Raw genomic sequence first — 14,267 nt, forward strand, 5'->3', positions numbered from 1 at the left:
ATGGTATATGTCATCATTCAAACATTAGTTTATTATTTCTCAACATGTCATAAGAGCTTGTATTGGCAGAGAAGTAAAGAACAATTGATCTTTCTTAAAACATTAAATTTTGAAAAGAAAATTCGGAAAGCATTGGAACTAAAAAATAAAGTTGAGAACATCAGAATACAACTAATTTGTGACATACAATATAAAATATATGCATATGAGAATAGACATGTTCTAGTTCTACAATTAATGGTAATATTACAATTTAGAAAATAATTCCATCAGTCTGACCAGGGTTCAAACTTTGATGACAGAAGTGAAGGTAAGAGTTGCAAGCATGTACTGCCATGACATCTTTCACAGTGTATAGACACAAGTTCAATGACAATTAACACAGAACAGTAATCCATATTTGATGAACCCCTAAACATTCTTCATTCTAAGTTTTAAAATGTCTTTTTGTTGGTCACAGACATAACAAAATTATTTTTAGTTATGCCTTTTTGTAGCTGTCAATTTGATGAACTTCTTGCCTGGCCAAGATGTTGTTGTTAAATTTATGCTGAGGTTTTTGTGGAGTTTCTTACTTGTGGCATCTTGTCTTCCAACAAAGCTAAATAATATTGACTATACAAAAACACCATCCCTTTCAAAAGGTAATGGATACCTTGTCTAATTATTTTCTGTATTTATGTTTTCTTTTCATATATTCTCTTTTACCTACTCCTGTACTTTTTTGAGGAGGCATTCATTTTTTTCCTTATGCTTGACTATGTTGCCCCATCAATTTTTCACAGATTTGTGGTGACGGTCCTCCGTATCATAGAATGATTATAGCACAAGAGGAGGCCATTCAGCCCATTATGTCAGTGCTGGCTTTCTGTAAGAGCAATTTTACTAGCCCGCACACCACCTTTCAGGTGCTTATCCAGTTCCCTGTAGAAAGCTTGATCCGTCATCCTCAGAGTCCATAAGATACCAGTTATATTTTTAGGCTTCAAGTTATGCATCTATTCCTTTAATATCGCAATAATCTGAGATTCATCAGTGGATGTGCTTGATTTTTTTCAACAAGCTTGTGTGCGTGTATACATGTAAATGTGTTTCTTCTTTAACATGTATTGAAAAGTAAAAGGTAAATGTTCTCTAGGAGTGCTATTGTGAGCATGAAGCTGGCAGTCGGCTCAGAGGTACCTTGAGATTGATGAGACAAGGTATCTGAGCCAGTAGTGAGGCTGGACAATGTCTGATGGTTTTGGTAGTATGGAAATAATACACAATATGGTTGCTGACTTGGTGATGAGGATTGAGTCACCAGTGTGGAAGTGCCCTTACTTTTTTCAGGGACTCTCTTTACAACCAATTTTAGGAGTGGCAATAGTATCTTGCCACAGAATGAATAATCTGAAAGCCTAGATACATCATCTGGAGAGCTGAGTTCAAATCCCACTTTGAACTTAGTTCTCCAGGTGATGAAGTTTGAGAATTTGAATTCCATTCTAAAAATAAGAAACTGGTATGAGACCGGCCATGTTAAATAATGCAAAAACTTGGGCAACATCTAGAAGAGAGGAGCAATGACTGGATACTGATGAGATGTTGATGCTGGTATAGATATGTGGAGTAATAAGAAAGGGCAAAATCAAAGTGTTGTCAATTTCTCCAGCTCCCTACAACCTTTGCTCTCACCAACCCATCTGAAATGAGCTAAACAAAACACTCAGTATCACACCACCTGCGGCAATCGAAGAAGAACTGACACTACCTTAGGCAATAAAGGCTGGCACAGCCCATTTCCCAAGAATGAATCAAGAAAGAACAAAACAAAATTGGAGGAAATGCTAGCCAAGGATGGGCCTCAGTAACTGACCACCAATGGTGGGAGCGACTGTGGCCAACAATGGAACCCCTGGCTGTGGAAGCAAATCAGTGCAGAGAGAGAGAGAAAAGCAATAAATACTCATTGCTTTAATGTGGAAAAGGTTTACAATGGAAAACATTGACTAAAGTGTGGCACAAAAGTAACTCAACAGATCCAAGATTTTTATTAACCTGAAGTATACATATATTTGTACACTGTGAACTCCAATATCAAGGATATTTAGTAGTGAGACTGTAGCCATGCTGTAAGATTACTTACTGACTCCATAATTGAGTCAGTTTTCTCTTTAGCCATTATGTACCAAGGATAGAGTGAATTCTGCACACGTGTTATTTCAAAGGAGTTAATTAGGAAACCTGAAAGACTGGGTTATTTCATTAGAAATGTATTCTGAGGGATCATTTTGCACATCGATTGCCAGAACATACATGAAGAGATACCATGGTTTAAAGTGCAGCAATAGTTGGCTGCAGTGAGTCCAAAAGAGGAAAGAACTTCTTAACAATACAGCAGAGAACTGTTGGATTAAAAAATGTTGGTGTAATCATACATGTGTCCTTTCGTGACATTTTTAATTTCATCTCTTCGGTTTCCTGCAGATGTTTAAGACCGGACGTCAATCCTTCCAACTTCTGAAAAAGTTATATTTGTAAGAGGAATTGCAGATTTTTAAAAAATTTTGCTCCTTTAGGTTGCAGTTAAGTGTTGATTTATTCAAGTCTTCCACATATCCCCAACAAGATTTCCTTCAGTAGAGGAGCTGAGACTGAGACTGCCCTGCTACTCATTAGTCCTGTCTTCTATTGGCATTGAATATGTTGGATGCAGTTGATTTTGTTATTCCTTAGTGAGTTAGAATTGCAGTGGACTGGATAGATAATCCTTTCATTAGGCAGCTAAATGTAATTAGTGAAGTGAAACTATGTAGAATTGTTTTGTAAGATAGAAACTGTTCTGAGCTTTGAAGAAAGGACTTAAGCCAGAATACAGCAAAAATTTGTTGAGCAATTGTTTATTTTATGGGAGTCAATATTAAATCATTTGGTGCTACACTGCTATTCTGAACTTGGTCTTCTGAAATGCACTTGTGTTCCATTAAAATCCAGTGTAAAGCAGGTTCCTGGTTAACCCTGAGCTTTGGCAATCCAATGGGTCCCCACGTTACAATAATTTCCTTTTGTTTTGCAGAAAAGGCTGCTGCAAATGAGGATGCTGTACAGAAGGCTGATGTGTCCTCCACAGGCCAAGGTGTCATTGACAAGGATGCACTTGGACCAATGATGCTTGAGGTCAGTTTAGAATCAAGAAAACTAGAAAATTGCAATTTTGTTTTTATGTTATTAAAAATGAACCAATTAAATATAAAGATTGGAATTTCCTCACAACGCATTAGTTACACTATTTATGTTGATTTTGTAACTTGCACCAAAATTTTCTAAGAATCTCATTCACCTCCAAGAATCAGCATAAACAACTGGAGGCCAAGAAAAATGTACACCACACAATTTTCCATTAAGTCTTTCTTTCCTTATGTATGAAGATTAAGGGTTGAAGTCTTAAAACTATTTATACATTTTAAGTACAGTAGCCAAGAATTTCTGCTTTGTGTAATGAGCAGTCCGGTGTAAATTGTACTCTCAATTGTGTTGACTTTAACAAGTTTTGTTTTGCTTGAGTTTCTGCTCACTCATCTATATCACACTGAATATAAAATATTCTGTAAAACAGAGCCATCGAGCAGTGTTTGTCTCATTTTTGAAAAATGCATTAGAAGCAATTCCTTGATGTGTTTAAAAGTGATCATCCGGTACAGTTTTATTCACGCACGTGGTGATATGGTGTCAGCCACAAAGAAGTAAACGTTTTTAATTGCCACCTAGTCCCATGACCTGATTATTTGTAAATAACTGGGGAATGGTGGTACAGTGGTATTGTCACTGGACTAGTAATCTAGAGTCCCAGCATAATACTCTGAATAATAAGGGAATCGAGTTATGGGAAAAGGACGGGAAAGTGGTCGTGAGGAATTTTGGATCAGCCTGAATCCTGTTAAATGGCAGAACTCCTGTTCCTATTTCCTATGGTCTCTAGTTTGAATCCCATCCAGTAGATGGTGGAATTTTAATTCAATAGAAGTCTGGAATTAAAGTTGAAAGATGACCATGTTTGATTGATGTGTAACCCCATTAATGTCCTTTGTGACACCAGATCCACAGCAGTGTGGTTGACCCTTAACAGTCCCTCTGAAATGGCCTCAAGGCAAGGGCAATAAATTCTGGCCTGGCCAGGGATGCCCTTATCCCATAAATGAATTTAAAAAAAGGTAAAAATGACTTTCAAAACTATACAGAACCATTTACTAGGTACATTGGTGTGCTGTAATCAGTTTCAAAACTTTCAAAAAGAGGCTTAAAAAATGCTTTATCTTAATAGCCTTTTGAGAGGGCCCTGCAAAAGGTGCAAAAAAAGTGGACACTGGCAGTGGTGATGAATTTGATCTGGGATCATGGTGTGGTTTGTGGGTGAGGTAGACTAACAATGCAATATTTTTAACCAATGGGAAAGATTGTGGGAACTTGATTTGCAGTTGTGCTAATGTGCGCTTGCAATTCCGCAAATCTTTTTTGCTGATCTGAACAATTTTGGGTTGATTGCATCCAATACAATCTAGTGGAATCTCCAGGTCATCATGTTTAAGACAGTGTAATCTTGAAGCTTCTCAGGTTTTGTGTAATTTATTCTGATACAATGAAATGCATTCAAAAATACAGAACGTACAGTGCAAGTTTCTGTGAGGAGATTTTTAAAAATCACAAGTCACCAGCATTATGGTTTTGGGTTCTGCTACACCAAATGTCTTTCACAAATTTACATTTCGAAGTGGCATGCAGGCATAAAATTCAATTTTTGGTCTTTTACAAGAGTACAGAGCTATGTGGCAGAGAGTTTTGACAATACATTTTACTCCCCATTGTTGTAAAATATAAAAGTGAATCAGTTGCAGCATCAAAATGATGACAAGACTTCAATCAAATTTCCTTGATCTTTTATATCCTGTCATGGTGGTGGTTCAGGTTGTCCAGAATCCTTGTGTTTTCATTGTTCACAAAGCAACTTAATTATGTTTAAAATCTGTCAAAAAATAAAAATATATTTCCTTTAATGTTGGCTATACTATGAGACATGTGGCAATGAGAGACACAGCAAGCAACCTTAGCTTTGACTCTTAGTTTATATTGATTAAACTGAAGGGGACAGTTGATCTCAAAGTCCCTGGACTGAAGGATATAAAAAAGAGGCTCCTCATGACCTCTGCTGAAAAGGTGCATGTGCAGATGTTCAATGAAAATAAGATTTGGTTCAGCTGTGATAAGTTGAATACTTTTCTGACACTAATTCTGGCCATGCACATAGAAAATCATCACCTGGATAAGAGACAGGAATCTGTTAGTACGCAGCAAAAACTGGCACTCTCTACTGATTTGATTTATTATTGTCACATGTATTGGTATACAGTGAAAAGTATTGTTTCTTGCGTACTATACAGACAAAGTATACCGTACACAAAGGGAAAAAGGAAAGAGCAGAATGAAGTGTTACAGTCATAGCTAGGGTGTAGTGAAAGATTAACATAAGGCGAAGTAGGTCCATTCAAAAGTCTGGGAGCAGAGAAGAAGCTGTACTTGATCTCAGACTTTTGTATCTTTTTCCCAATGGGAGAAGGTGGAAGAGAGTATGTCTGGGGTGCTTGGGGTCCTTGATTATGCTGGCTGCTTTTCTGAGGCAGCAGGAAGTGTGGACAGTCAGTGGATGGGAGGCTGGTTTGCATGATGGACTGGACTTCATTCACAACCCTTTGTAGTTTCTTGCAGTCTTGGACAGAGCAGGAGCCATACCAAGCTGTGATATAAGCAGAAAAAATGCTTTCTGTGCTGCAGCTGTAGAAGTTGGTGAGAGTTGTAGTAGTTGTGCCAAATTTCCTTAGTCTCCTGAGAAAGTAGAGGCAAAGTGCAAGGAGAGAATGAAAACGTAGAAATTGGTAACAATGATTTGCATCTATTTGGTGCCTTAACATTGTGAATTATCACAAGGTACTTTGCAGGCACGTTATCAAACCAGATTTGACACCAAGCCAAAAGCTTGGTCAATGAGGTGGACTTTAAGAAAAGTCTTAGAGAAGTTGAAAGATGAAGACGTTTAAGGAGGAATTACTGAGGTGAGGACCCAGGCAGTTGAAGGCATCAGTGCCAATGGTTGGCCAATTAAATCAGAAATTGCAAAAGGCCATCATTGGTGGGGTGGTAGAGTTGGAGGGCTGAAGAAGGTAATAGACGTGTGGAAATGAGGCCATGGAGGGCTTTGAAAACAAGGATGAGAATTTTAACCTTGAGCCATTACTAATCTGGGAGTCCATGTTTATTAGCAAGTGCATGAACAATAGGTAACTGGGATTTGGTGTGAATTAGAATTTGGTTATGAGCATTTGGGATAAGATGGAAAGCTTGTGAGGCAAGTATTGTAATAGTTGAGTATGGAGGTAACAAAAGCCCACATGGGGTTATCAGCAGGTGGGCTGGGGCAGGGATAGAAATGAGCATTGTAACAGAGGGAGAGTAGGTGGCCTTGATGATGGAGAGGACATGGTTTGTAAGTTCAGCCTAGGGATTAAGCAGGACATCAAGGTTGCAAATGGTCTGGTTCATCATCAGTAGCTGGAGGTACCAGGAAGACTTACGACAAAATAGCAGAGTTTGTGGTGGGGATGAATGGCTTCAACCTTCGCAATATTTAATTGCAAGAAATAGCAGCTCATCCATTGCTAGATATTGGATAAGCACCGTGACAAATAAGAGACACTGGAAGGGTCAAGAGTGTTGCTGGGCATTATCAGCATTTAGTCTATGCATTTACCCAACACAGTTGCTCAGGTGACAGGAGGTGATCGTGGAAGGGAGTAATCTTGCAGAAAAGAAACAACTGCACTTCCTCCCAAAAGAAAGTGTTTTCCAAACAAGAATTTACGTGCAACAGCTGGTGAGTATGATCTTGAAATTTGGAATGGAAACATCAGCTGATACTTTTAAGTAATCCTCTCATTTTCTAATGAGCTTTAGTCGACTGCTTTACTGTCTCATTATGGATAGAAGTGTACACAGTCCAGTGACTTAAACATTACATTCACATTGTAGTGTTTATTCTTTGCAGGCCTTGGATGGATTCTTTTTTGTGGTCAATCGTGAAGGACATATAGTGTTCGTATCTGAGAATGTGACCCAGTATCTGAAATACAACCAGGAAGAACTTATTAACTCCAGTGTATGCAGCATACTACATGTTGGTGACCAGAACGATTTTTCGAGAAATCTTTTGCCGAAGTCTCTTGGTAAGATCTATTTGAATACTTTGAATTGTCTAGAATAGTTTACTCATAAACAATTGGATATTAATCACCCAAAACTGACACTGGGTCACTTGGGTTTTCCATTTACATTGGTGTACTGGCTGTCATCTTGGTAGGGCCTTCTGATGGGCAGCACTGGTTTGCAATGGTAGATCTTTTTGATATGCAAATTGTGCTAAAGGAGTGCTCCTCTGAGCTCCCCATAACTACTTAGTTGCCACGCATGACTACTTACCAATCGGCCCATTGCTTCTATGACCAACCAGTGTGCACCCATTCGGGGTCTGCAGCTTGCTAGGGCCATGCTAATGAGGCCTAAGCCCCAACATTGGCTGGCCTAATGGGTGGACAGTTGGTGTTCTGACAGTTAACTATCCCAATGTCACTTGGGCTGTTAAGGGCCTATGAAGGTGGATTAGAAATTCAGAATGTTACTGTTTTCCACTTCTGTTATTGAAAATTTTCATATTTTTGTTTTCCATGTTTGTCATATTACAAGGCTAGCAGTTAGGCCTCCTCAGAATGAAATAGCCAAATTATCTGTGTTCAGTATGGCTAAATTTATTCCAATAATGCTACAAAGATTCTTATACCATCTGATCAATCAGGATATCCTTTGTACATGAAGTGTACATGTTGATGTGCTGGAAAGTCATTTCAGCATTGCACTTAAGATGATAAATGGTGTCAGATGCTAGGAAACATTTCAACTCTTCAGTACATTAAACAAAAATATGTAATCTTTTATTTTATCATATTAAAAATTGTCTTGCCTGTTTCAAAGTGAACTGTTTGTGTAAAAACATTAACTTTTCCAGTAAATGGGGTGCCTTGGTCCAATGAAATTCCAAGACGAAACAGCCACACTTTTAACTGTCGTATGTTGGTTAAACCACCTGGTGAGACTGATGAGGAAGGACATGATAACCAGGAAGCACCTCAGAAATATGAAACTATGCAGTGTTTTGCTGTATCTCAACCAAAGTCCATAAAAGAAGAGGGGGAAGGTAAGGATTCATCAAAACATCATTGGTATTATGGGATCCCCTGTTGATGGTAAAATCATCTAACTGTGCATTGTTAACTGCATTACAAATGTTGCATAACTCCATAATGCACATGTTGCTTCTCAGACTGGTGTGGAATTGTAGGTCACAGATTTGCACTCGTCATTCTTGTATGGCAAGTACTTGTTGCCAAAAGCCACTCGAAAGTGAATGGGTATTTCCCCACAGAGATCAAAAGAAAATCAAATTGCATGCCACCTAAGACTCAGTCACAACATATTTGTGGTAGACTGGGATCAGTCTCCTTGCTCGACTTCCAAACAGTAACTGGTATATTACAAGGGATGCCTCTGAATGGGAAACGTAATTAGCTTTTTGATGAGGTGACCAGTTGTGTAGACGAGGGTAGTTCATTTGATGTAGTTTATATGGATTTCTGCAAAGCCTTTGACAAGGTCCCACATGAGAGACTTTAAAGAAAGTAAATTCACATTGGATACAACATAATTTGATAAAATGAATTCAAAATTGGCTCGGTTATAGGAGGCAGAGGGTGATTACAAAAGTCCACTTTAGTGACTGGAAGCCAGTGTCCAGTGGTATACCACAGGGATCCATGTTGGGCCCCCTATTATTCGTCATTTATATTAATGATGACTGTGTGAGGGTTAGGATTAGTAAGTTTGCAGATGACACAAAAGATTGGACAAGTGGTGAACAGTGAGGCTTAGTTTCTTGGGCTACAAGATGATATAGGTGGAATGATCAAATTGGCAAATAAGTGGCAGATGGAATTTAACCCTGGAAAATGTGAGGTGATACACCTTGGAAGAAGTAATTTGACAAGCAAGTATTACTAGGAATTTCTGTGGAGCAAAGGTTTATATTTGTCCACAGATCTCTGAAAGTACAAGGGCATGTTAGTTGGGTGGTGAAAAGGGCACGTGGAACACTTACCTTTATCTATCAAGGCGTAGATTGCAAAAGCAGCAAAGTCATGTTGGAGTATAGAACTTTGAGGCCACAGCTGGTGCAGTTCTGGTCATCACATTATCGGAAGAATGATTGCACTGAAGGGGGTGCAGAGGAGATTCACTAGGATGCTGCCTGGAATGAAATGTGTAAATTATGGAGAGAGATTGGTTAGGCTTGGATTGTTTTCATTGGAGCAGAGAAGACTGAGGGGTGACCTGATTGGGGTGTACAAAGTTGACAGAGACATGGACAGAGTGGATAAGGAGCAGCTGTTCCCCTTAGTTGAAGGGTCAGTCACAAAAGGACATAGGCTCAAGGTGAGGGACAGAAAGTTTAGGAGAGATGCAATGAAAAGCTTTTTTTCCGAGGGGTGGTGATGGTCTGGAATGTGCTGCCTGAGAGGGTGGTAGAAGTGTGTTGCCTCGCATCCTTTTTAAAAAGTATCTGGATGAGCACTTCGCACATCATAACCTTCAGGCCTATGGGCCAAGTGCTGGCAGATGGGATTAGGTGGGAGTTCAGGTGTTTCTAATGTGCCTGAAAGGCAGCTTCTGCACTGTATGGTTCTATGAATCTAGTGAAAATTGCTGCATCAACATACTTTTTTGGAAGCATTGAAACAAAGCTGTTTTAAATGCACTTTATTAATATTTTAAAAAGCAGAATCTTCCTTTTTGATGCCAGTAATTGCAGAAGAAGTGATTTATTGTCAATTCTGTTTCACCTTGTGTAATAATAGTTGCTCAACTCTGACAGCTCAGTACAAAAGCTGACAGATGATCCCTAATAAACAGCAGCAAAATCAATTGTAGAAGCAGTGTAACTACCTTACCTAAAACCCTATTAAAATTTGCACATCATTACAATTAGAGATTCATTGATATTTCCACCTGAATTACTTTAACAGCATTCACTGTTATAAGTACAGTAGTCAAACATACTACACAAAAATCTTTTACTGCAGTTATATTTAATTTGACCAGATTTAGTGTATAACCTTGTTACCAAATGAAAAAATCATATGAAGGTTTGTTTTCCTCCATAATCAAATCTGCAAAACACAAAGGACTTTTAAAGTAGATTTAATGTGATAGGATGGACCAAAAGCAATGACATTTCAAGAGTAGTGCCTGCAGCTGAATTTGCACAGGATTTTCCTGTTTGACTTCTTTGTGCTAAGTAGTGGTTAGGTAGGATGTTATCATATTCCCTTATAAAAGTGGCCACAAGAAGCATGGAACATGCAGGCCTTTAGTTCCAGAACAAACTTACCACCAATTGGCTCCAAAAATTAGTTTGGCGTCATTTTGTGACGCATTTAATCGTATTCTACATTTGAGCAATTTTCAGTATTTTTGCTTTATCTGGTGAACAGAACTGAGTGGTTTTAGAAGGACAGCAGAGTAACAGGGTATCAATCCTTCCCTGTTTTTATTATTAGTTTTCAATTCAAATTAAAATGTTAGTTGACTTGATTTGAATTCTGATCTTTTTATTGTGGCATGGATATTCATTATCATACTGATCAAACATCATTATTTGATTCTTATATGAAGTCTTCCATAGTTCAAAATAAACAATGACTGGCAGGTAATGAATGATCTGGCCAATCCAACCTGTCCTCACAGTTGCAATACCTTGTGTATTATTTATTTAGATTTCAACTATTCATTTCAGTGATCAGGCTTGGTGATTTTTCCTGTGTAATATCTGGAAATAAACAGAGCAAATGGACATGCACATTAATGGAACCTTATCCAGTACAGTGTGTTGATCTCCCAGTACCTGTAGACCACATTTTACAAATCTGTAGTGCTCCTTATGTGGAGAGATACCTCAAAAGTGCTTCACGTTGAAAAGTACAAAGGAATGGATGCTGAGCAGGAGGAGTGTTGACTGGGAAATAAAATGCACGATAGAAGAAAGGTGTTTCTGGGAAGTTTTTGTTAAAAGCTGAGAGAGTGGAGAGAACTAAATAGAGAGGGTATGACTGGCGTGGCTAAATGAGAGGCCATCAACAGCAGAGTCAGAATTGAGAAATGGTAAGAAGCTTGGTGTTGGACTAAAGCAGGATGCAGGTGCAGCATATATATTGTGAAATGTTTAGTTTGTTTTCCAATAGCTCTTTTGGTCCTCTCCAAATAGCCCCAGAAATCGGAGGATGACTATGTTGAATGCTGTTATCTAAAATCGTCAATAGCTGTCAGTTCACCAATAGCTTCCCTTCAATTTCTGTAAAGCCCAACAAAGATGCCAGAGTTTTGACTGATTACTCTTATCTGTGAACTAAGAATTGCAACTATTTTGACTACTCATTCTAGATGTGTTTCATCCAATGCCAGAATATCTGTTCATTGAATCAGGCAGAACATCTGCTTTGCAAAGTAAGATCATGCCCAAGGGACCAAGTTGAACATAGCACATAACAGCCATCAGTTCATGATGACCACTGTATGGGCAGAGTGAGGGACATAATGGAATTTGGGAGATATGTATTCTTGGGACTAGTAATTGCCATAGGAGAAATGGTTACAATGTAGTTTCTGTTAATGTATTTAATTGTGTGAGTGAGAAATCTGAAATAATCCTCTTTCAGATTTACAGTCCTGTTTGATCTGTGTTGCAAGAAGAGTTCCTGTGAAGGAAAGGCCGCAATTTGGTAACACTGAAAGTTTTAACACAAGACATGATTTAACAGGTAAAACAACACACCTACCTTCTAATTTGAGATTTTGCTTGTACGTATTGGAGGTTTGACAAATGATTTTTTTCCTCCCCCATTCTCTTACCCTCTTTAAAAATAAAACTAGGCAAACTAATATCTCTGGATATAAATGCATTACGCGCATCTATGAAACCAGGTTGGGAAGACTTAGTGCGACGGTGTATTCAAAGATTTCACCTGCAAAATGACAAAGAGATTGCATTTGCTAAGAGGCATCATCATGAAGGTAAGGACTTTTGTAGATCTGGGGGCCCAGGGCAATACAAAATTAAGTAAGTGTGCAGTACAAATCAAAACAAAATAAAATTTCAATTGAAATGAAAGTAGAAAATCAGTGTTTGAAAAGCAAAAAAAAACAGATTAACGCTGAAACCTTTGTCAAAATCTTTCTGATAAGACATTCGCAAGTGAAATTTTAGTCCATATTTTCTTTCTATCTGTTGAAGGACTTGCTATGTATTTCCTGTGCTTTTTCTCTCTTGGATGTAGTACCGTGTAAAATGGGATACACTTGATTTATTTTTCCAACCTCCTAACCTGAGAGCTTTGCTATTTTGCTGGTGGGCTTGACTGTGCATGTTGCAGACTAATTTGACTGCAGTGGACTTGCTGTTGAGTGTGACCCTGCCCCAAACCTGTCCCTTAGCCACTCTACCTTTTATTCAGTCAGCTGTGGCTCATTTGGTACCACTCATGCCGAGAAGGTTCAGGTTTCAGGTCCCACTCCAGGACTTTGTTGCAGCACTGAGGGAGTGCTGCACTGTTGGAGGTGCTGGCTTTTGGATGACATGATGAACAGTCTGCCCTTTCAGATGGATGTAAAAGATCCCATGAAATTATTTCAAAGAAGAGCCTGGCAGTTAATCCAAATGTTCATCTCTCAATCAACATCTTTAAAACAGATTATCTGGTCCTTCTCACACTGTTGTATATGGAAGCAGCTGTGTTTCCTATATTACAACAGTGAATACTTTTCAACAATACTTCACTGACTGTGAAGCCATAGGGTTATTAAAGGCTATTTATAAATGCAACCTTTTCTTTTTTTGAGATCACATTAATTAGCACAGGTTAGAAACTCAACCTGCAGTCTCCTAGGCTTGTATGTTTCAATAGATAAACTTGGTAAGCCATTAGGAGAGCCAGCAAGCATTTAAATATAATTTACAGGATAAGTTTAAAGACCATCATTGTGATTGTTGTATTATTGTATAAAATCTTGCATTTTAATCACAATTTATTCCTTAATCTTTGAATTTGGGTACAGCAGAGATAGCTGAGAGTGAAGTTGTGAGCAGTTACAAAATGAAAGCTCTCATATTTGATCCCTGATTTATAGCGAATTTCCCGATCTAAGCCGGTTCTGCACCGGATTGCCAGCACCCAAGTCCTGGAATGGGTCTTGAAACCAGAACCTGCAAGGCAGGAGGGCGACCAAATAATCCACAGCTGACAAAATGAAAGGTAGCATGGCAGTTATTTGCCTGTGCTTGATAGGGGTTGGAGCAGAGTCACGCTCAACACCCACTGCAGAAAGCAATGATTTGCCTAGACATTCCCTGAATTAAAACTCCTGTTTTCATGCTGGTAGCAGTATTGGAAAGTACTTGTGAAGTTCAACGTAATCTGTTGACACATCCAAACAGTGGTCACCTGGGTCAGATATCAAAGGGCTATCATTAACGATAAAGCGGTATCCCAGCACTCAGCACTTCGATTAGAAGAGATTTTTTCAGAATTGTATACCTGATACTTGGAACATTTAAGACAATTTTCTTACTTTTTTCTGCTCAATTTACCTGATTTGTAGTGTTGAGGCAAGGACAGGCTATGAGCCCTGTATATCGGTTTTCGTTATCTGATGGCACCATGGTTGCTGCACAAACTAGGAGCAAGCTTATGCGCACTCCAAACACCAGTGAGCCTCAATTTATCATGTCGATGCATTTTGTTCAAAGGTAAGCAAAAACCCCCTCCTTTGAATGCCTAAACAAATTTTAAATTGTAAATTTGATTGAATGGTTTGTTGTTATAACCCGTCAATTAAATTGAGTGGAATGTGACAGTAGCATCAGAATGATCCAACTTGATCTGTTTAACTTAATTAATTATGATATGCATGAGTTTTTGCGTTTTATATGAGACACATTTTGGGTTCAGTATCAACCTCATATCCATATGTATACGTTGTCTTAACAATGATCCAGCGTGCCCCTTCTGCTACTCAAGTTCTGGTTTAACTGAAGCGTGAGATAAAGTAATTGACTCAAACTCAAAGGCTGAACCTCC

General features: G+C 38.6%; 1 protein-coding gene across 11 annotated transcripts in view; it reads left to right on the plus strand.

The window, feature by feature from the left end:
• Positions 1-14,267, plus strand: part of ncoa2 (nuclear receptor coactivator 2) — a 270,081-nt gene that overhangs the window by 195,544 nt on the left and 60,270 nt on the right. For all 11 annotated transcript variants that reach the window (XM_080194101.1, XM_080194100.1, XM_080194109.1 and 8 more), the window contains 6 exons: positions 3,059-3,159; positions 7,076-7,253; positions 8,090-8,278; positions 11,850-11,951; positions 12,064-12,204; positions 13,789-13,936. In XM_080194101.1, the coding sequence (XP_080050227.1) occupies positions 3,059-3,159; positions 7,076-7,253; positions 8,090-8,278; positions 11,850-11,951; positions 12,064-12,204; positions 13,789-13,936 (859 nt within the window). The remainder of the gene's footprint in view (positions 1-3,058; positions 3,160-7,075; positions 7,254-8,089; positions 8,279-11,849; positions 11,952-12,063; positions 12,205-13,788; positions 13,937-14,267) is intronic.

Source organism: Carcharhinus amblyrhynchos, chromosome 8 (assembly GCF_965287045.1).
Source record: "Carcharhinus amblyrhynchos chromosome 8, sCarAmb.v2.hapA, whole genome shotgun sequence".
NCBI lineage: Eukaryota > Metazoa > Chordata > Chondrichthyes > Carcharhiniformes > Carcharhinidae > Carcharhinus > Carcharhinus amblyrhynchos.